The sequence below is a fragment of the Triturus cristatus genome, chromosome 3_2 (genome assembly GCF_964204655.1).
Source record: "Triturus cristatus chromosome 3_2, aTriCri1.1, whole genome shotgun sequence".
In the NCBI taxonomy this organism is placed as follows: domain Eukaryota; kingdom Metazoa; phylum Chordata; class Amphibia; order Caudata; family Salamandridae; genus Triturus; species Triturus cristatus.
Genome location: NC_140584.1, coordinates 493,909,402 through 493,931,063, shown reverse-complemented (window position 1 = coordinate 493,931,063; position 21,662 = coordinate 493,909,402). Strand labels below are relative to the sequence as shown.

General features: G+C 39.6%; 1 protein-coding gene across 1 annotated transcript in view; it reads right to left on the bottom strand.

Moving 5' to 3' along the window:
* Positions 1–11,335: 11,335 nt before the first annotated feature.
* Positions 11,336–21,662, bottom strand: part of SWAP70 (switching B cell complex subunit SWAP70) — a 405,015-nt gene continuing 394,688 nt past the window's right edge. Inside the window, exon 12 of the mRNA XM_085648164.1 lies at positions 11,336–20,617. Within this exon, the coding sequence (XP_085504290.1) occupies positions 20,505–20,617 (113 nt within the window). The 3' untranslated portion in view covers positions 11,336–20,504. The remainder of the gene's footprint in view (positions 20,618–21,662) is intronic.

Genomic DNA, 21,662 nt, shown 5'->3' with positions numbered 1-21,662 from the left:
TAGTCTTGACTTATTTCACCCTATACATCTTTATTCCATCACTTTACAGTTCTTGTCTCATCTTCTTCTTGCAGGTTCTTATTCACCTTTTTTTCCTATATTTTTCCTTTCTCTTTATTCTTATAAACAAAGCTTCCAACGGCTGACCACAGGTTCAGCACCTCAATCCCTGTTGCATTCAGTTTATTGTCCTGTGCATCCACTTCCAGCACTTGCCGTTATTTAGAGCCACTGGAATCCAGAGAAGATGAAATACTTTTAAATGGAAGGTGCACCAGAAATGAAATCGAAATAGCAAGTTTAGTCTATCACCCTTCTTTATTTGTAAATGAATTAAAATAGGCCAACGCGTTTCGTTCCTATCACATTAGGAACTTCATCAGGGCTTTATTCATCAAGTAGTGTATTCACAATATTCTAGATAGTAGGTATAATAATGGCAGGAAATTCACCCAAGAGTCAGGGTATCAGGTCAAGTCAGTTCCCAGCTCGTGATCCGAGTCCTATGGGTTCCTGACCTTGGTACGGTCGTCAGCGTTCAAGTACTCATGCTCACCACTGTCGCAAATTAAGCACTGCTTTTTAACATTTCAAATGTTTGCATCTGACACAGGACTGATTTGTGGCACAACATGTTCATGTTTTTATGGTGACTGAAAAATTGTTTTACTTTGTGACTGGTATCTTTTATTTATAGCACAGAAGGAAGCCTCTTCGTCTTAAATGAAGGAAAACATTTTTCCTAAAGTAGCCAGTGCTCGGTCTAGTTAAACATACTGCTTCTAATCTAGTTGGGTCTCTTTTGCAAGTGGGTGCACAGGAACCTGCACCCAGAATTCCCCTTTCAGTGATTTTGCATCAACAGTAGCATAAGCGAGGGTGGGTTAGAGGTTTCTCTTTCTAGATCTGGACACAGATAGCTTTAACTTCTTAAAACCTCATGTCATCAATTCTTTGGTGTTCAAAAGATTTTATTGGTTATTTTCATACAAAAAAAATATACATGCTGCAATCAAATACAAACGCGATACCAACATAAAATCAATTATAAGACATAAAATATTGATGGGTGGGTTGAAGGTGGTATCATTACAGTCTGTATGTATTGCATATCAAAGGCTATAAGAAGCCCGTGGGGAGGATACATGAAGAGCTATACAAGCCACCTTAAGGCTAATCACATAATATATACTAAATTATAGTACAGAAAATATAAAATTAGAAAAAGAAAAAAAACATATATTAATACCAATTATACAGTGACAGTAAGCATCTACTTATCTACTACAGCAACAGATTTCAGATGCGGCCCTTTTGAGGAGAATGTTTAGCCGAACAAGTAATACCCAGGAATGGACAGGCGGTGGGCCTTCCCACCCCGCTGAGACTTACGGTTCATGGGGGTTTATGTGATTCGAAGTATAGGTCAAGGCTATCCTACATATGTCTGAGGGGAGGTTTCTATGGTGAATTTTGGAGAGCAATGTTGTCAGCGCCTCTAAGGTGGGATACCTAGTTTATCCAGTATTTAAAAGACGCTTTTTGTGTGTCTTTCCAGTTATTTAAGATAACCTTAACTGCTGCTGTCAGCAGAAGGTAAAATAGGGCCCTATATTTATCGTTCAATGATTCTACCCTTAGGAATCCGAATGTCAACATGGAAAGTTCCCTTTCAAGGGAGCATGAGAATAGTCTAGAAAAAAAGTTGAATACACTGTCCCAAAATGGTTTCACACATTTACAGAATAGTAGCAAATGTGCAAGATCCCCTGTCCTCTCCTTACAGTTCCAACAATTGGGGTCCTCATGGATCTTGTGTAGGTAAAGGTGAGCTGGTGTCCAATAAGCCTTACGTAGGAGCCAGAATTTTGTCTGTGAAAGGGCAGGTGAAATTTTATTCCTAGAAACAGAGTACCACGTTTTGGACCATTCCTCATCAGAAATCAAGTAAGAGGAGTGTGAGTCCCATTAGGGGTAAGCTTCTTATTAAGGGTAGATTGTTTTGGTCGGAGTAATTTGTAGATCCAGAAAACTTGGTGACCTAACTTATTTATCTTCTCTATGTATAGTGGGAGGGAAGGGGGTGAAGGTAATAATTTAGCTTTCGTTAGTGCTGCCTTTACTTTTAAAAAGTTGTAAAATTCCAGGGAGTGTAGATTAAATTTAGACTGGAAGTCTTTGAAGGTAATGGGGTATGCTGAATCAATCAGTTGGTGTGGGAAGAAAATACCCTTGTCAATCCCGGTCCTATTATGTACAGTACTCCCTCTACATACAATCTTATGGTTGTCCCATAGTGACTCGAAACTAGAATGGAGATAAGGGTGTCTAACTTACGATGGAACTCCTCCGTCAAAGTGAGAGGGAGCATGGTGATTAGAGACTTCACTAAGGGCGTGATCATTATCTTGATGGTTTCAATTCTACCCCACCACGTGATGAATCTTGGAGACCATGCATCTAGGAGATCTTTAATTTTTCCCAAAACGATGGATTCATTCTGTTGAAGCGACTCGAGGATAGAACTGCCAAATTCTATCCCTAGATATTTAATATTTAATAAATCCCGGCTGTCAAGCAAGGCTCGAGTCACCCAGTACCTCTCTGGGGCAGTGAATGTTGAGGGGCTTAACTTCGGATTTGTCTCTGTTTAGCTTGTGACCAGAGTGGGACGAATAAAGTTCTATAGATCGCATCAGGGCCTTAACGGAAGAGCTTGGGTCCTCCGTAAGTGTGAGATTGTCATCTGCGTAAGCTGGCAGTTTCACCAGAGAGTCTTTGAAACTTATTCCTTTTATTTCATGATTGCGTTTAATGTCCTGAAGTAATGGCTCCAGGGCTAGGAGGAAGAGGGAAGGGGAAAGAGGGCTGCCCTGTCTAGTTCCTTGTTCCAAGTGTGAAGGCATCCGATAAGGTTCCATTGATTGCAATGCATGCGGTAGGTGCCGAATACATAGCCATAACCATGTTGATGTACGAGCTACCTAGATTAAAAGACAGCATGCATTGTCTCAAGAATGACCACGAGACCCTGTCAAACGCCTTTTCTGCGTCCAGGGTGATGGCTATAGCTGGATCAGGTTTCATCTTTGCTTGCTTAAGTATGTGACATAATAAGTGAGTGTTGTCGTTCGACTTTCGGTTTTTATGGAATCCAACTTGGGAATTACTAATTAATTTTGGAAGAACCCCATTCAATCTTATGGCTAGAAGTTTTGCATAGATTTTACAATCCACATTAATCAGTGATATTGGCCTTTAAGTTTTAGGCAATAGGGGGTCCTTCCCTTCCTTGGGTATGACAATGATATAGAAGGATTTAAAGGTGTTCAAGATCTCCTTTTGTTTAGTTTGGATGGTATTATTGGAGTTTTTTATCGAAGAGATGGTGGACTGTCTCTGCTTGAGATAGGAGGCTAATAATTTGCCCGCTCTGTTTCCTTCGCAGTGTTTGAGGGCCTTACATTTGTTGATCCACACCCCGGCCCGTTTGCTCAAAATGTTAATATATTCGTATTTTTTCTTTACTAGTTGGTCAAGGAAATCTTTACTATCCAGTGCGTTGGCATGTGAGGTCTCCAGGAATTTAATTACTTTTTCCAAAGCACTTAGTTCTGAATTTAGTTTTTTATTATTTTTTGCTTTAATCTCAATGTTTACCCCCCTGATGGTTGCCTTAAGCGTGTCCCACAGGGTGAAAGTGTGAGTGCCTGGGAGATCATTGTACTTAATGTAGTCATGGATAGCATTCTCTATTTTTTCTTTGTCAGCTGGATCGGAGATTACCTCATCATTAAATCGCCACCTTTTAGGAGGAAGAGTGGAATGAGTACCTGCTAATTTAGTATTAATGCAAGAGTGGTCTGACACTAGTTTAGGAGCAATGTCCGTTTGATCTATAAGATGTGTAAAGGAGCCCGATATTAAAATATAGTCAATCCTAGTGTAGTAATTGTGCGGGGCTGAATAAAATGTATAATCCCTTGTGTCTGGATGCTGAAGGCACCATGAGTCCTTAAGATCGAACTTGGAGCAAATTTTATGTAGAACCTCATGGGAACAGGTGGTTTGATATCTACATTTGGATTGGCTGTCAATTAGGGGATCTAGAGGCAAATTGAAGTGCCCGCCTACTATGATGAGATCATCTTGGGGGAAACTTCCTATAGTATCTGAGATCTTTTCCCAAAAGTTGTGCTCATCGGAGTTAGGACCATAAATATTGAGAACATGAATTGCATCATCCCCCTTTTTTAAATGTGTGACTAGCACCCTTTCTTCTTCATCATGTGTGTGTGAGACATTGGTGATATTTACTTTTATGGATATCAGGGTAATAACCCCTTTTTTCTTATGATCTGCGGTGGGCAGGAAATATGGGAAATCCAGTTGTGTTTGATAAAACCAACATCCTCCTCTGAGAGTTTCGTTTCCTGAAGAAGTATAATGTCACCCTTAGTTTTGGCTAGGTAGTCGAATATTTTCCTACGTTTAATTGGGTGGTTAAGCCCCTTCACATTTAGGGAAACTATATTGAGGTCCTCTGCTATATTTTTAACTTGAGCCATCATCTCTACTATTGTTGGCTATGAAAATAGACATACTCATAAGGTAGGTGAGAGACACCGCTCGCGAACTCCACAATGATATAATTAATGTCATAAAAAATGTCAATTTGTCAGAGCGTCTTTCTTTGCGGACCACACAGGCCCGGTCTCTGATTTTTTACCAAGAGTAGAGCATACCTGTCATTTCAACATGAATAAAAAAGCAAAAGAAGAAAAAGGAAAGAAGAGAAACATACAACAAAAAGAAAACCACATATATTTTTACCCCATCCCTCATTCCCAACCCCTCCCTGCCCCCCTACCTGAAAGAATCGGATGTAGGAGCCGCGACGGCAGGTCCGTCAAATGGCAGCCGGGAGGGTGTAAACTAGATTTTATCTAATCTGGAACAACACAAACTGAAATAGCACAGATCAATTACCTATGTAACAATAGAATCGCACCTTGTACACAGTAGTCATCCGTAACTACTAACAGTATATAAAAATCTTATTAGCCAACAAAGATAGAAAAAACAAACTAAGATCCTGTGTAGTAGTACTATATAACAGAATCTAGAATATCTGTATTCTCGAAAAGAACATGGTCTATTAAACCAAACATTTGTGCCTGAATACAACGTCCGAAACATGTGAGGTGACACTTAAAATCAGTGAGTTATGATGCTGAATCACTTGAAGGAGTGATGACTGACTCACTACCTGCATTCAACGACTTGTGTCCAGCAGGAGAATTAACAAAAGCATAACCAGCTGTAACCCACCTGAGTACAGTAGAGTCAAAGCATTTGTGTAACAAATGTATTTACGTCTGTGGAACCAGTGTAAAGCTGTTTCAATAAGCAAAGAACACCTGTGAAACATTTACATTTACAAATGTATGAATGAATAGAATGAAACAGTTACTGTAGAACAAAGGATATCATGTCTTTCGTTTGTTTGAGGTCCCTGCAGAGAGTTCCATTTCTTGTACTGGAGATGCATTTAAATGCCTTGCCAGATCTTTAGGATTTGTGAAAAAGTGTGGCTTGCCATTTTCAAAGATTCTGAACTTTGCCGGGCCTGCAAAGGAAAATTGGATTTTTTTTTCTCTCAATTTGTCCCTCAGTAGGAGGAACCCCTTCCTCGTATCCTCCGTCGGTTTTTAATAGTCCTGCGTAAAGTTTATCCGGTGTCCTTCCCAGGATATTTGGTGATTCTTCCTGGCAAAGTTAAGAATGGCCTCCCTATGTTGAAAGCGCAGTGGCTTGCGTATCATAGGTCTAGCCATTCCACAAATGCCCTACAGGACTCCGCAGCATCCTCTGATCCTTCCGGAGTTCCAAAAATACGGATATTGCCCCTTCTGTTGCAGTCTTCCAACTGCTTGTCTTATAAGCTCGCTTGTAATGTCCCGGAGGTACTTTATTTCTTTGCTGGCCTGGGCTGTTACATCTTCCACGTCACTTATTCTTTGCTCTGAGTCCATGATTTTTGAGTTAATTGTGTTCATGTCTGCCCTGATGGCAGTGAGTTCCAGCTGCATGGAATCAGTGTTTTGTTTAGTAGACTTTGCCAGGTCATGTACATCAACCAGTTTCCTTAAGATCATGCCCATTGTACTGTTTATGTCCGATTTGGCTTTGATCGGAGAGTCTGAGATCGTCGGTTCGGCTTTTGACTTTTTAAATAAACCTCTGGATTCTTTGTCGGCCATCTTGCACCAGGACTTTGCACCAGGGTCCGAGAACAAGATCAGAGCTCTTGCACCAGGACCAGACATCTATGGAATAACCGGGATTGGAAGGAATGCAATTGATCACTCCCAGGATGCAGGTGAGTAAAAGCAGCAAAGCAATCGAAATGGAACCCAGCTGTTTCCCCAGCGCATGGTCAGATTTGCATGGAACGCTGTATAGATAGTACATGCAGCGTACGCACCAAAAGCAGTGATGAAGGCACTCGTAATTTCACCCCCGATGTCACCCCGAATGAGAGCTCCACTAGTTTGTCTTAGCAGGTGTATCCAATCATGTGCCGGTCCTGTGCCGGAGTGGCGTAGTGGCTGTTCAGGCTACCTTTGCTGGTGTGTGCGAGCCTGGATACACATAAAATTAGAGGCAATGAAGGTGCAATGGTAATAGAAGTTTAGCAGGGCTGATATGGCTAGATGCAACACTAGTAATACATTGGCTTCACAGGCAGTACTGGTGATGGCGACAGTACGTGTTGGGTGTGTCACCTGCCTCGAACGGAGCTAAGCCACGAATCTCAGTGAAAGTTCCTTCGGAGCTTGTAACTAATTGGCGTGTCTACCAAATCTCCCTACCAAAACTCTCTTCTGTGAGGAAGATAGCATGGTAAAGCGAAGTTAGGAAGTCACGTGCAGGGGCACTCATCTTCTCTCCTGGTAGCGTGAGCTTCACCGCCATTTTAATAGCAGGCATCACTTTACTCGGTGTCTTGTGGGTTGCGCACCTTAACGCCGGCAGGAGTATAATCGGCAGCATACATAAGATTCATGCAGGCGCAGCCTCATAGTGGTCCGTTTCTTGTTTGCAGTGCCAGATAAATGGAAGAATGCGGGCTGAGCAAGTTATTTAAGCGCCATAGCAAGGTCAGGCATAGCGTATTTGATCGGCTTGTCTGCTCGAACCAGTTCTTTCAAGCCAGCCAGATATGCATTGCTAGCTGTGGTCCCCCAGCTTTAGGGAAAGAGATTACTTCAAGGTGAGAGGACTTAGCAGCATGGCCTCATTTCCATGTAATCTCCTTCAATACTCGGTCGTCTCGGACGCCGCCATTTTGTGAAGTTCGAGTCGGGCGGGACCCGTAATCTTCACTTTGAATTTATTGCCACCCTGGGTTATAATTACAGGGTTCTCCACTCATATCTTGAGCCTCATTGCTTTTACAGGCTGAAAACTGGTGTCCGCTTCTTCGTCCGCTCTCTATGGCTCCAGAATTACGCATATATCGCTCCTGCGTGCTTCAAGCAACGGGATCAGGAAGTCATTACCACTGCCGTCCAAGCCACGCCCCCATGTCATCAATTCTTTACAAAATGCATAATAGGAAGTAGTAGCACAGAAAGAGAGAGGGCTTTGAGTCAGTTCCTTTTGTTTTGCCAATTGGCTTTCATGAGTTTTCATGATTTTCCATTGCTTGCATGGAAGTTCATCAATGGCATTTCATTTTGTGAATGGTTACTTTACCCCATTTCGGTTTTGGTGAAGGAGACCAAGAAGTCCTTTTGTTAGACTGTAGATGTGACATGCAAATTGAGCCTGTGTGTGTTTTTGATGTATATATGTTGCTGGCTTGATAGCATTTCAATTGGAAATATAGGAATGTTTTGTTTAGGAAATGTACCCTGTTTAGATGACAGCCTGTCGTAAAGACAGTATTATTCACTTATCAACGATCTTTGTTCACTTGTTTTACTTTGCTGCCATGGCAACGTGGTTAAAGTTATGTATCAATATTTTGTTTATAAAGTACATATATACACACAGCTAAGCTTTCTTCAAGATGCAACACAAATAATGGCTTTTGAGTACATTCCTTTGCTATTTCCATTAACGAATAAAAGGTGTGCCCGCACATACATATTCAAATAAAGAAAAATACATGCATTTTGTGTCCCCCTGCTGTTGCCCATTGCTATTAAAAAACTCAAAATATTCTCTTGCTAACAAAAACTTTTAAGACTAATTATTAAGCATCAACCTGCCTTAATCCTAACATCTTATAAACATAGTAAACAAAGATTTATTGCTTTTAAAGAAGAACAGTGTAGTACAAGTTACCTTTTATAAACATACTACTAAGCCATTCTCTACATCAATGTCTTTCCACAAACAGCATAACAAAGTATTATCATATTGCAACTAGAACCCTAGCTATAGCACTTCATGCATAATATATATCAATTTCAAAATAAAAGCAACTCCACTTTTACTGAAATAATCTATACACACATATTGGTCGTCTTCTATAATACGTCTGTATCTAACAACCTTATTTCATTCGATATTTTGGGTACCAAATCATCACAATATAGGGGCTGGTTACGATGGCTGTCGGAAAGGCTCCGAATGGCAATCAGATTTTCCTAAACCGTGTCGGAACCCATGTTTACGACCGACTCGTAAACATTTCCGACCGACCGATTACGATGGAAAGGTAACCGTTCGATCTTTCCATCTCGGTTTTGGCTGGCATTCGGAGACTCCGAGCTGGTCGGTACTGAATCGTACAGGTCTATGGGTCGACGTATTACAATGTTGGATTCAGACAGCCTTTCCAAATCGGTCCATCCGACACTACACGGCTGTCAGAAACTGACTTTGGGGGTCTGGATCAGGCCTCTCTTCACCCGGAGGCCTCCAGCGGGAGCGCGTTGGGGTACCCACAGGACCCCTCTTTCCAAACATGCACATTGTGGCAAGCACCATGGGGCGCCCGCCACAGGGTGCAAGGTTTTCCTCAACCACCCCATTTTGCAATCGGAGCCTGTGTTGTCGGTCAGAACATACGCTCCCATTGAAGTCAATGGGAGTCTGATCGAACAGTGTTTGGAAACATGATAATCGGTTGGTCGGACTCCCAGAACCCGAGTCGGTCAGAAATGATTCCAACAAGGAGTCAGTCAGAATACTTTCTGACCGACATCGTAATGAGGCCCACAGTGTTTCATCAGTAAAACAAAATTCCTTCCATTGCTTGTTCACAATATCTCAGGTGAGGGTTACAATGGGGTAGCAGTTCGAACAAAAGTATCTACTAGACTTTTTTTGCTGCCTATCTCCTTCAAGTTCACCACCCGTTAATTTCACCTTCTGACTTCTTTTCACAACAGTCTTCTTTGAGGGTACAGATTTCCTCTGCTAATGTAGTCTGCCCAGCAAAGGGTCCCTCCCACAGTGCCGGACTGGGAAACCAAAGCAGCCTTGGCACGTTTTGTCAAATCACTCCCTTTATGGTGTGTTGCGAGTGAGCCTGACCACTACAAAGGGAGTATGGGGCATGGGAGGCAAGGGGGGTTCCACCCCCTAAGAAAATTTAAGAAAAAATGTCATAAATGGTGCATTCTGCAACACTTTTTTCATCATATATTCAACTGTATTAGCTTTTAGAGCATAGTAAATGATGACCTTACAGTGCATCAGGATACCCAGCCACTTAAACAATTATAATTAAGCACAATTATAATTAGGTGGGTTATAGGTCCAATTAGAAAGTTTGCATATAAAACGTCAAAGCACTACTAAGACTCTCTTTCAATGAGTCATGCTATCATTGTTCAAAAAAAGACACTGTAGACATGTTGAAAAACAATTTCTGTATCGATGCATTAACAAGGAAGACAAAGTTTCTCTAATCACACCACAATTTGTATTGCCATGATTTGCAATGCATATATTCGTCAATTAACGAATTGTTAGGTGATTAAAACAGGAAAGCCTGAAAAGAATTTTAGTCCTTCACACTGGCCATTTATTACCCACAGAGCCTCTGAGGTCTGATCTGGAAGACAAGTTCACCTCTCAACAATTTGCTGGCATGGGGCTTCTCGATGAGAGCCGGCTTTAGCAATGATGGTGGACAGTGCGACAATCTATGGAAGGGCCCTTTAATAATTCCCTAACGCCCTCCAACAGTGCCCCTCATCTCTCCATGGCCCCTCCCTCACATGTATTACTTTTGTTTTATAGCGCCTCTCATACCAGTGTAGGGTGTTGGGGCAGTTTACATCACAAATACACACACACACACAATAAATCATACGTGTGTAAATCAGTGTACGGAAAATGTTATACAAGACAAAGGGGAGCTATAAGGTGTGGGAGTCAAGTGTCATCCATACTGGTAGGCCGTATATTTTAAGAGTGTTTGGTCTGGAGAAACACAAACTCAGGATTTAAAGCATACCACAGAGGTTGGAGTTATCTTTACTATAAAGAATGTATTACTACCCAAACAAACCCTTTTTAGTAATATTAGACTGGGAAAAAACATAACTTCCTAACCTGTACGATGCAGTTTGAATGCAGCTCCTTGATGGCAGTTCATAGCTCACTGTGCAATATTGTGATTGTATCTTATGAACTGCAAGTAACAAAAGGATTTATGTGACAAAAGCAATAACTCACTGAGCTATGAAAATAAAATACAGTTCTCTGATCTTCATGGTACATGTTCTTTGCAGCAGGCATATTAAACCCTTGTGCTACTTTAGAGGAGTCAAAACTGCCACCAAACAAAACTCTGATCCCTCACCAGCAGGGACATTAATCACCACATATATCTTGACACTATTATTCTTTACTGTGAACTGATGGATATATATACAAAGAACTATGCAGCGGCTGCTTTTAAACCCATAACAAATTTTAAAACACAATTTCCTGGAAGGCTGAATTGTGGGGGCGGGGGGGGGGGGGCAGATACTGTCCAGTAACAAAACCGTCCCCCAACCTTCCGGGGAATGGCCCAATGCGGTCAGTTCGGCCTTGCCCTCCCAGGTTCCATTTTGTAGTAGCCTGAGATGCTACTTCATAGGAGGATTTTCTTTCTAGGATAGCAGAGTGTACCAAACACACAGTCTCTCAACTACTACCAAAGATTTCTTGTAAATAATAGCCAGACCTATATGATTTGCTAGTGCTTGTTAATTCTATTTTCAAGTAATTATGATCTGGGTTTTGAATATAAGGAGCAGTTGTATTGTCTCTGAGAAACACTGAAAGACTGGAGAGAGAACAAAGTAAAACCCAGCACAGAAAATGCTTTACACTATTTTATTAAACATATAATTCTACAGAATGAATAAACACAAACATGTATTTGGCCTGACTTCCCTTAAAACATCACAAGTACATGAATCCAGTTTCCAAAACGTAAACTAATTTAGCCCCATATACTGAATTCTTAAAATGAATGCTGAATTGAAAATGCTACACTCAAGTTCTACTTTCAATGTAGTATGTATACGTTGAGTAGCTACATAATTTTTATACACAACACAAGCTTCTTGTTTCATATACAACAGTTAGCCTACCCAATTAGACACAAAGCTAAAGTAGAAACAACAGATCAGCTGTGTTTCCTGTACACAGAGGTTGTACTAAGGCTGACATTTTACTACTTCTTGTAGATTCATTTAAACAAACGTAACTATTGACACAATCACACAAGTAGAAACACAAGCTTATTTTATGTTATATCTTGATAAGGGAGACACCATTGAAATGATGGCCCTCACACCATACTGAGCTGTTCAGACTTTCTCATAATTAACACAGGCATCTAAACTCTGAAATAAAAGGGGACAAAGACATCATGTTAAATCCAGCATCATAAAGTTTGCGATTCCACAAAGCTACTTCAAGTGAAAAACTACCATAAGGTATGTTACAACAAATGATCACTATCTATTGTTAATCTAAGAAATATTTTCATCTGGCACTAAATATATTATATGAAAGTTAAAAGTGAAAACTCCACTACTTCTTTTTCTTCATACTCCTGCAAGCAAGAGAGAAATTCCAAGAGGAAGCTATGAAAAGATTTCCTTAATTGAAAAACATATATAAAGTCTATAGATTTCACTGGAGCAAAGTGCCATTTTATTCATATTAGGCACTTCGTGCAAGCAATCATGGTGCAACAGCGGGTGTATACATCTCACCCAGGCAATGTATGCTTCATTGATGTTTAGCAGTCATAAGGCATTGTATAAGCACTCATAGTGCATTTAACATATGTGAAAGGCTTATAGACAGACGTGCAGCATGTTCTTAAACACTTCACTGCATGGGTGGACATTTAAGGGTTCTTGCTGTTCAGGCATTCCTTGACCTGAATGTGCACTTTCTATGCTCAGGTGTACCGACAGCGAAGTCTCCCCGTCATTGACAAGGCAACCAATAGCTAGGCTGCTCCAGACCATTAGAGTAGGGCATGCAAACCTAATCCTATGCAGCTTACCATCAACAAAGCATATCACAGGTTGCTTGTCCGAGACTTTCATGGAGCATAAGAAGGTCTAGCGCAAGGGCATGGAAAAGCTCTCCTCTTCACACGCGTGTGAGTATGGTCTCCTATTGGTTATTCTTCATACGCTGTCTGCCGCACAGCTCAAGAATACTATCCTAACTGCTCGTTCTGTGTGTTCATTTGAAAATCATTTTTGTGGAGCAAGAAAGGTCCGAACAGGGCTCCACATTTAGCCGTGCTGCCTTACCCGGTGCTAATCCCAGTTGACCTGATAGAATATATTTCTGCAGTTCTAGTGAGTGGAATATAGGATTCTGGACCCCTCCAAGGCTACTGTGGAGAAACTGCTATTAATTCAGGTTCAATCACGCAACTGACAGTAGATGTCTAATGGTGTCATTTGTCTTCAGTTGGTATTTAACCAGTAACATTTCTCTAGTTGTTTCCACACGATACATATGTTCTAACGTCCACGCTATCATATGGCACAACTGGAGCCACCTGCATCCTTTTGTAACTTAAATGTTCAAAAACGTAAAGCAGCCTTGAGCAAACTATACATGTGTAGGTGGATATTATATCAAAAGTCTACTTTGAAAGTGCAAGTGCAGTAAATATGCTCACTGCCACATTTTTCACAATGTGCACTAACTCCTACATAACGAAGGATACAGTGAACTGAGTGTGCAGCAGCCGCAATAAGTGCACCTGCAGTAGGAGGGTACGAAGTTTGACATAAAATATTATCACTTTCGTGAAGTTTACAAAGTCAACAATACCAAGCAAAGGCAAACCTAATAGGACTACTGTTAGCTGCCCCCCATTTGGCTTTGTCAGTGCTTGCTTTCTTTTGGGCCTTGCAAAACTTTTTTGCTTGGAAAGATGCTGGGCAACGTCAGGGCTAAAAGAAAACTTTTTTTGGTCTCAAAAAGTACCCATTGCTATTGCAGTTGCGAATGGTACCACATTGTGTGTGGATGGGCTCCTTCTAAAAGGGCAGAATGCAGTCATTCACATTGAAGCTAGCCAATAGCTGAAGTAGGCTGATCCACTGCCCCATGCTGAAAGAAGTATATGACTGGCACAATAACAGACCAACGGATTAAGAGGGGTGGCTGAAAGCTCCAATAAGGAAGTATGTTATACGTACAATTTTAGGAAAATCAAAAAGTCTTGGTCAACACCAGATCTAAAAACATAAATTCTGCCCACAAGCAAGTAAAGATGAAAAATTAAATATAGAAAAGTATGGGGTGGGCACGGGCCATCCAGTCTTCCATCTCAGCAATCATTATAAAGACTCTTGATTGTACATTTAAATGAATAAATTCGCATGCACAGATAGTGCACAAGGTACTTTACAGTTTCTAGTTATATGAAAAAATAGGCCTACAACTTAAGCTCATACCTATTACAGCATAGCACCCATCTGTAGGGTCACGATTTCTGAAGGGTGCATTAACAAAGGCACATCTCCTGACAGTTGGACAAGTTTAGATATTGGAGGTAGTTTGTGATTTGGCATGGCCATAGCAGCCTGCTTGCACTGGAAACTTATGAAGGCTTATTACTTGCAAAATACCTAAGTGACAGGATGTCTTCCAGTACACTAACATGACAGCCATATGTCCCCAGCAGCTAAAGTCTGATGGGTACAAGAGTATTACAGATACTTCCATTTTGTCATATTTGGACCATGAAATGTGCCTACACAGAACACTGATTAAGAATGATTACAGGCACAACAATTTTCTGATGAGGCACATTACGATTAATGTCAGTGTATGATTTCTAGCAACATATCTAATAGATGCATATCACCATATGTAATTAATTTATACTGTGGTAACAGTAAATAATGAATCATTTAGCAATTCCCTTCCACAGCTGGATCAATATGTATTATCTTGTATGGATGATACATATGATTTAAAATATAATGGATTACAACTTTTTTCTGTTTTTACATTGTTGTTGGTTTTGTAAATACAATCGAGTAGTGCATACAGATCTTTTCTGTAAGGTCACATACAGTAAAGTGACATTTACTATAAAAGGCATTTCAGCAGCTAAATACTTTTAAATGTTTTCTTCAGTATCTAGCAGTTCATTTTATCAATCATATTATCAATCACAAATTTTAAACAATGGAATAAAGCAACACATATCTGAACTGTTTAAATAAGGAAAGACATGCTAGACATAATTTATACACACTTACCAAGAAAAGAACACGTAAAGAGACAAATACTTTGTAATTATGTGATTGTATTTCCAGGGAAAACAAGACTGTTTCATCTAGTATTTTTGATATTTTTAACAATTCATAGCCATGAACGCAGATTTCTAAAATCACACAATTAAAAGACATGATTTATGACACATACCTGTTCTGAACAGAAACGGGTATGTTAGGAATGAATTAATGAATGTCAGGATTTTATCTGTAAAGCAGCAATCTTGTACATCATAGAAGTCTGAAAAGATCATACCTCGGACAGCATAGGTGCAGCATATTGTGTGAAGTCAGTGGCTAGCATGCAAGTGATTTAGAATGAATACTGGTAAAACATATTGTCCTTTGTAACCAAGTGTGTGGTTAAATGGTTTGCGGTTAAGACTTTCATCAATTTGTTGAGAAGCTGTATATTGAACGTCTGTGTTAGAATTAACACAAGTATTTATATGAGTCTTCAGATTTAAGCATAATAAATTAAATACATTGGTTTAAAATGTTTTTCATGTAAAGCTGAAGATATAAAGAGGGCCAAGGTTCTCAGCCAGGAGAAGAAAGAATACAAATCTTTGTGTATTTTCGAACCACAGAGAAATAGAAGAATTCAAATCTGTCTTACATAAGTTTAAGCCCTTCCTTAATAAGAGAAATGTTCATGAGACCAACATATCTAGAGAGGTGAATGCAAAATGGCCGGAAATAGATGTTGAAATGGCTTTACATAACTATGGCTGTGATAAACACAGAAGAGATGTCGGACATGGATCTGGTCAGTAAGCTGCAAGAGGTAAGGTAGTTACTCTGTGGTTCAATCATGCATAGAGAAAATCTATTAGAGACACACACAGGCATTTCAACAAAGCTCAGATATAGTAGCAATGATCCTAAAATGTGCATATATAATGCTAATGTCTGCTAAAATAAAAGGTAAATGCAAAATGTCTGGAAAATCTATGGAAACGACAAACCTGTGGTACTAAAAATTGTCATTAACTTAGCTGTTGCATGAAATGCAATTAGGGTGAAGCTGGTACATGTCAGAAGACTAGTAAAGAAGTGGACAACTATAATAAAATATTATTTCAACTTGTTGTGTAAACAAAGTCTAAGAGAGAAAAATGGAGATTCAAACTATGGAAGATTAATTCCCCTTTGTGAGGGAACTTAATGCCTGTTTACTAAACAAATGTCCTAGTATGCGGGTAGTTAAATAATACAGTTATTTGAAAGTCATGAAGATAGAGACGAGTAAAAATATAGAGGTTCTAGAAATTTAACAGAAGAGGAAGCAGCCATTCTCTTGTTTGGTCAAGTGCACGTAAATATAGCATACATTTGTCTGAGCCCAAAATGTTTCTAAAAGCTTCCAGAGACTTGTGGTTTAAATGGGCTACAAGACAAAATTCAATAGGTGACAGTGAAATATAAGAATGAAGTTGAAATCACATGTTTGCAAGGAACCTTCAACGCATTTTAAGTGCTCATTTTTCTAGGTTGCAGGATTTCTTTTTTTAATCTCATGTTGCAAGGATGAATATTGAAGAATAGCTAGTGCTTGCCATTCAATTAATTGAGTCCCTTGCGTGCACTGTCAATATAATAAATCCATGTGTTTTCTCTAAGTGTAGGGCATTTCTCACTGTTACTGCCTCTTATAATTCCCTTAATTTGATCTGACACCCCAATGGACGCTGTTGTCTGTATTGCACCCATGTGAGCAATAGTTCAAAGTGTTTCACTGGGCATGTTTTACTGACTGTAGGAGTAATGTTATGTAATACGACTGCACCAGTTGTGTTGTTCCTCCATGTGTATTAGGCTACTGGGACACTAGATGCATGTAATGCTATATGGTACATAATGTGGCATACAGAGTGTGTGACACAGTAAAGAAATCCTCTTAATGCTGGAGTTAGGTCTGAGAGAATTTGTATGATAGATTATCCTTTATGCTCTAAGATGACAGTTATTCTATTTAGGGTGCTCCTAGCAGTGGGTATGATATAAAGTTTGGTTTGAAAAGGAGAAATGCACTGCTTTGCTGTGTACCTCCAAAAGTGAATTTCAGTATGTTACTTCAGTTGCTGATCATTCATGAAAATTGTTTATGGAGTGCCCCGTCCAAATAAGGAAAACAATGTAGGTAGATCTTTTCCACTTAGGTATGCATGGCTTGTTAATTAAGATTATTCTCATTGTAGATTGTTTTTTTTTTCAAATCTAGCTAATTATTCGATTTTAGGGAAAACATTACACCCATCATGGTGGCATTTTGTAAAAATAAAAAAACGACATTATGCATGAACTATATTCTACCACAATACACTATAATGATTGGGGATAAGGTAAAGGGACAAAGCCCGGTACTCAACTCTATTGTAATTTCGTGCTGTGCCAAGTGCTCCTGGATATTTGAGTATAGTCATTGTAAGTACACTGCAATGAATAACTGTGTTTTGGACTCAAAGGACTAGTTTTCAATCAACCCGAACAGATGTGTAGTATCTTTTACAAAGGCAGGACATTACTCTACAAAATGTTTTATGAAGAAATCCATTTGAACAACAGTTCAAGAACTGACTTGCAACTGAACATAATCTCTACCAAGAGAGGGTTGTTAATTTAGGTTGAATGACCGAGATTTATTCTCCTCATGTTGAGACACTGGTATTCTTATTCATATATATCTCTAAGCAAGTGCTAGGATGTTTTCTTGAAGCTGTTTAGATGAAGTAACTGAAAGGTTTTTTGTAGCGCTCAGGTTTGTTGAATTGAGAATAAACCTTCTGCTAGTAAACTGCAGTATTTTGTTTTGCTACACCACTGCCCTCACATATTGGTTTGATTGTTTACTTCTTGATTTGTGATATTTCTATTGCATGAAACTAACCACGGGGGCAAAAGAGTGGCTTTACAAGAAACTTGAGTTTAAACTATAACAATAGGGGAACTTAGATATGTTGGGAAGGAACAAATTTAGTATGTCAGGTAGGTCCTGGATAAGTGAGATTTCACCTCTTTATAAAAACAAAGCAGATTGGCATTGAGATGAATATTTTTAGGTGAGTGGCTCCAGCCACTTGCCAAGACATTGGTAAATATACACATCTAGACAAAAACATGGTGCAAAGGCAGTATAGTTCTTTCCATTTTATCCATGACAAAATGGCACCAAATTAAAAAACACAGTATTCACTTCCTGCTGCATAAATAAACGACCGATAAACTTTAGATTTCCTCTGTGATAAATCACAACCAATGGATGTGCACTGACAGTAAGCACGAATATGTTTTGCATCAAAGACAAGTAAAAAAAAGATTTTGAATTTTATAGAAATAGATATGTTTTAATATAAAGACATCTTTGTGCCTGTTGTCAACACATACCAGTGTGATAGACAAAAGAGCAGAATTTTTTATATGGATGAATACATAGCATGTGTTCCCACAGACCATTAAAAAGGACTTGACCTTTAACAAATGGAGACTGTCCCACAAATAGGTTCCTTCATTGCCTCATGGCTTGTGATTAGTGCAAACATTAGGTAAAATTCAGCTTCATTTTTTTTAACTTCATTTGAAGTACAAAATAGAAACTGTACGCAGAGCTTCTTCATTTTGACAGAACCCTGTGGGATAACTCTCAGGTACAACTGCATGTGAATGTTAGTGCAGTCTTAGTAAGAGAGTGGACAAGTTATAGGGAGGCACACCTTATGGAAAGTTAGAAAAGAAGGAGAAACATGGGTTAAAAAAATGAGTGTGACTGGATACCAAAGCACGATAAGATAACAAAATACACAGACACACACCAGCTGGCCCAACTGAAATCGAAAAATGGCAAAAGTGTATTGACAAATCGATGCTTTTTGTAGCAATACAGCATATTTGGATACCAAAGATGTTGCTGTTTAGACCTGGTTGACATATGCCAGACCAATTCCAGATTTTAACATCATCCATTGGAATAAGTTAGCGAGCAAATACTCTTAATAGGGAAAATGTATATACCCCGTTGTTATGGTGGAAAACTGTCATGGATTTGGCGTTTGTGGTCGATTATGGACAATACAGATGAAGGCAAGGTAAAGCAACTTGTGGAAACCAGGCAGGAAGGCACAGCCTCTGCCATGTCAACTGTCAGGCCAAATTGGAGGACGTCAAACACAGAGTCTTTAGCCTTTGTTTTGCTGCATAATAGGAGGGATGAATCATGGCTAATATGACATCTGGGATTCACTGCCTACCCATGTGATACCATAGAATGCCCAACTGAGAGTGAAGAGTCAATCAATTGGTACAATACAACCACAAAGAAAAACAGTTCCAAACATATAAATCACTGTGATTACACCAGACGAGAGTAGCCAGATGCAGACATGTAATTGCTGTACTTTTTCGGGTCAATCATGTTTAATCCTTTCACCGGTTTTGAGATAATTTAAGGAAAATTGTGGAGAACAGAAGAAGACATTTCATGACAAGTACATACGATGCATTAGAAGCCCTTTGACCGTATTCGTCAAATTCTGCCATGCTTGCCAGTTAAATTAGTGGGCACATTGTTCTAGATCAGTCAGAATTACAACATAAAACATGCACTCTCCTGTGAACATTATGCTTGCATTTTTAACAATACTATTTCAGGGCTTCACGTTAGTGGCTCCCCAGTGAAACTGTGGTGCCTGGTTCAATAAAGTTCTGTCTGCCACTCGAATAATACTGGGGTCACCGTCTTCTGATTCAGTGACATCCTATTCACAGTCTTTGCACAGTGTGGAAAAAAAGGTAATAACCATCCTCATTATTAAGGAAGAAATGCCCATCTCATCCCAACAAACAAAGGATACTTTCAGAAGGACATACCATAAAAGAACTCGTCTATTCATGTCATCTGCATGAAATTATGATGGTGTATAAATGTAAAAAAAAAAAAAAACAATTCTAGGTAGAGATTAAAATATGATCTCATGTAGGATATTTACAGTCAAATTTGCTAGTCAAGTGATCATATGTGTCCTGAAAATGTTTCCAATTCCACACAAGCCAATCCGTGAATAATCAAATATATGTCTAATTCACTTAGATGAAAGAGTAGCCTGAAGGGTTTTCCTAATATAGCTTTGACAGTGATCAATGTTGCTACTACTTCAATCCCTTGTCAAGTAAAAGATCTGAAATGTGAGGCCTTTGTATTTTTATTGTTTTTGATATGCAGACTCAGCAAAGTTGACCGCACCAACATCAAAGCATAGGAGAAATAAACTGACATGTTATGGTGGCGGACCACCACATGGGCAACAATCAGTTTTCCAGAGCTGTTTTTTTCCAAATATTATCTCCCACAGCAAACCAGGATATTTCACATATGCCTTGTTATCAAAGGAATGGAACGATATCAATGCAGTAGGCCTGCATTACGTTACACAAACTGCGACTGACTCCCTACCATCTGTAAGAGCATTTTTGAGCCAATGTCTTTTCAGGAACTCTCCTGATTTCTCAATTAACCAATCAGCTTCTCCTGCATCAAAATCTGTCATGGCTGAGCCGGACTGCACCAGATGGATACAAGGGGCCATTACATAGAATTATGTGAGCCAAAGTTCAAAGTATAAATTTGGGTGTCAGGTGCCGAGCAGCTCTTGTTCAGTGCATGGTATATCCATTCTTGCATTGTACTATCCCTATCTCACATCAGCCCATTTTTTATTTTAGACACTACTCTGCTCCAGAATTCTTCTTTTCTTGCCAGGTCTTCTCTCTTTGTTCAAGTTCCATCTGTGTAAATGCTGCGGGTCCCCAGTTTGTGATTAAGCCAGGATTTTTGGAACCTGTAAAACAAACCAAATTATTAATTATACACTAAAGCTTGTACTTTTGTTCTAGGATTTACCAAATGTTTTGCTATGTTACTCTTTGACAATTGCTGTTGCACAAAGATACTTCTAGATAATACTATACAAACCTGTCTGCTACTAAAACCCAAGAGAGAAGTATGCCACCATGTGACAAAGCCTGCTTTTAGAAACAAACCTGTTAATTAAAAGCTGTGTACAGCGAGTATCCCTCACCACCATGCACAACCTGCACACCAACCTAATTCCTATTAAGCTGTTATTAAGATTTTATCTGATACTAAAAGGCTAAGGAAGCCAAATGTTGGTAATTGGTGATCTAAAAACTTGCAGTCACCAAAAAGTAACTTTGGTTACCTGAAGTTCAGACTCTCTCCAAGGTCTCATTCTTCATTCATGAAAACTAATCATCAACACAGAATTAGGGGAAAGTCAGGATTCAAGGAAATGTAATGAGCTAGGACTTCTACCCACACTGTGCACCTCCCCTGAAAGAAGTACTCGAGTCGTGATGCTTGGAGAATGCTTGGAACAAGACCCATCTCTGTCTATCTCCGAACCTTCAGCACAGAAAACTCTGGTGAAATAAATAAAGCAATATTGGTAAGATGCCGCATAACAGTTTAAAATCCTGATGCGGTCAACTTACAATTCCATCCTTCTGAAGTCACTGGGCTGAGTATCACTGATGTGGGAAGCAAAAACACCAACAGCCTGATTTATGATTGAGTGGTGGGGGGGGTGTTGGATCCAGGAGGGAGGGGGTTCTACTGGTGGCATTTCTGCACCCATAGTATACATACAGCAGCTCAACCCTGATCATGCGCTTATTTCCTGAGCGATAAGAGACTATCCTCCTTATCTTGAACACTAGGTAAACATTTTGCAATACTTGCGGTTCGCTATTAGGAAGAGGCGTGTTTAGGGCATTCCTTCCTAATAGCGAATCACAGTGGCATGCGTGAATGTTTTGCGACCAAAATGTAGTTGCTAAATATACACATTTTACCGCCATTTCCCC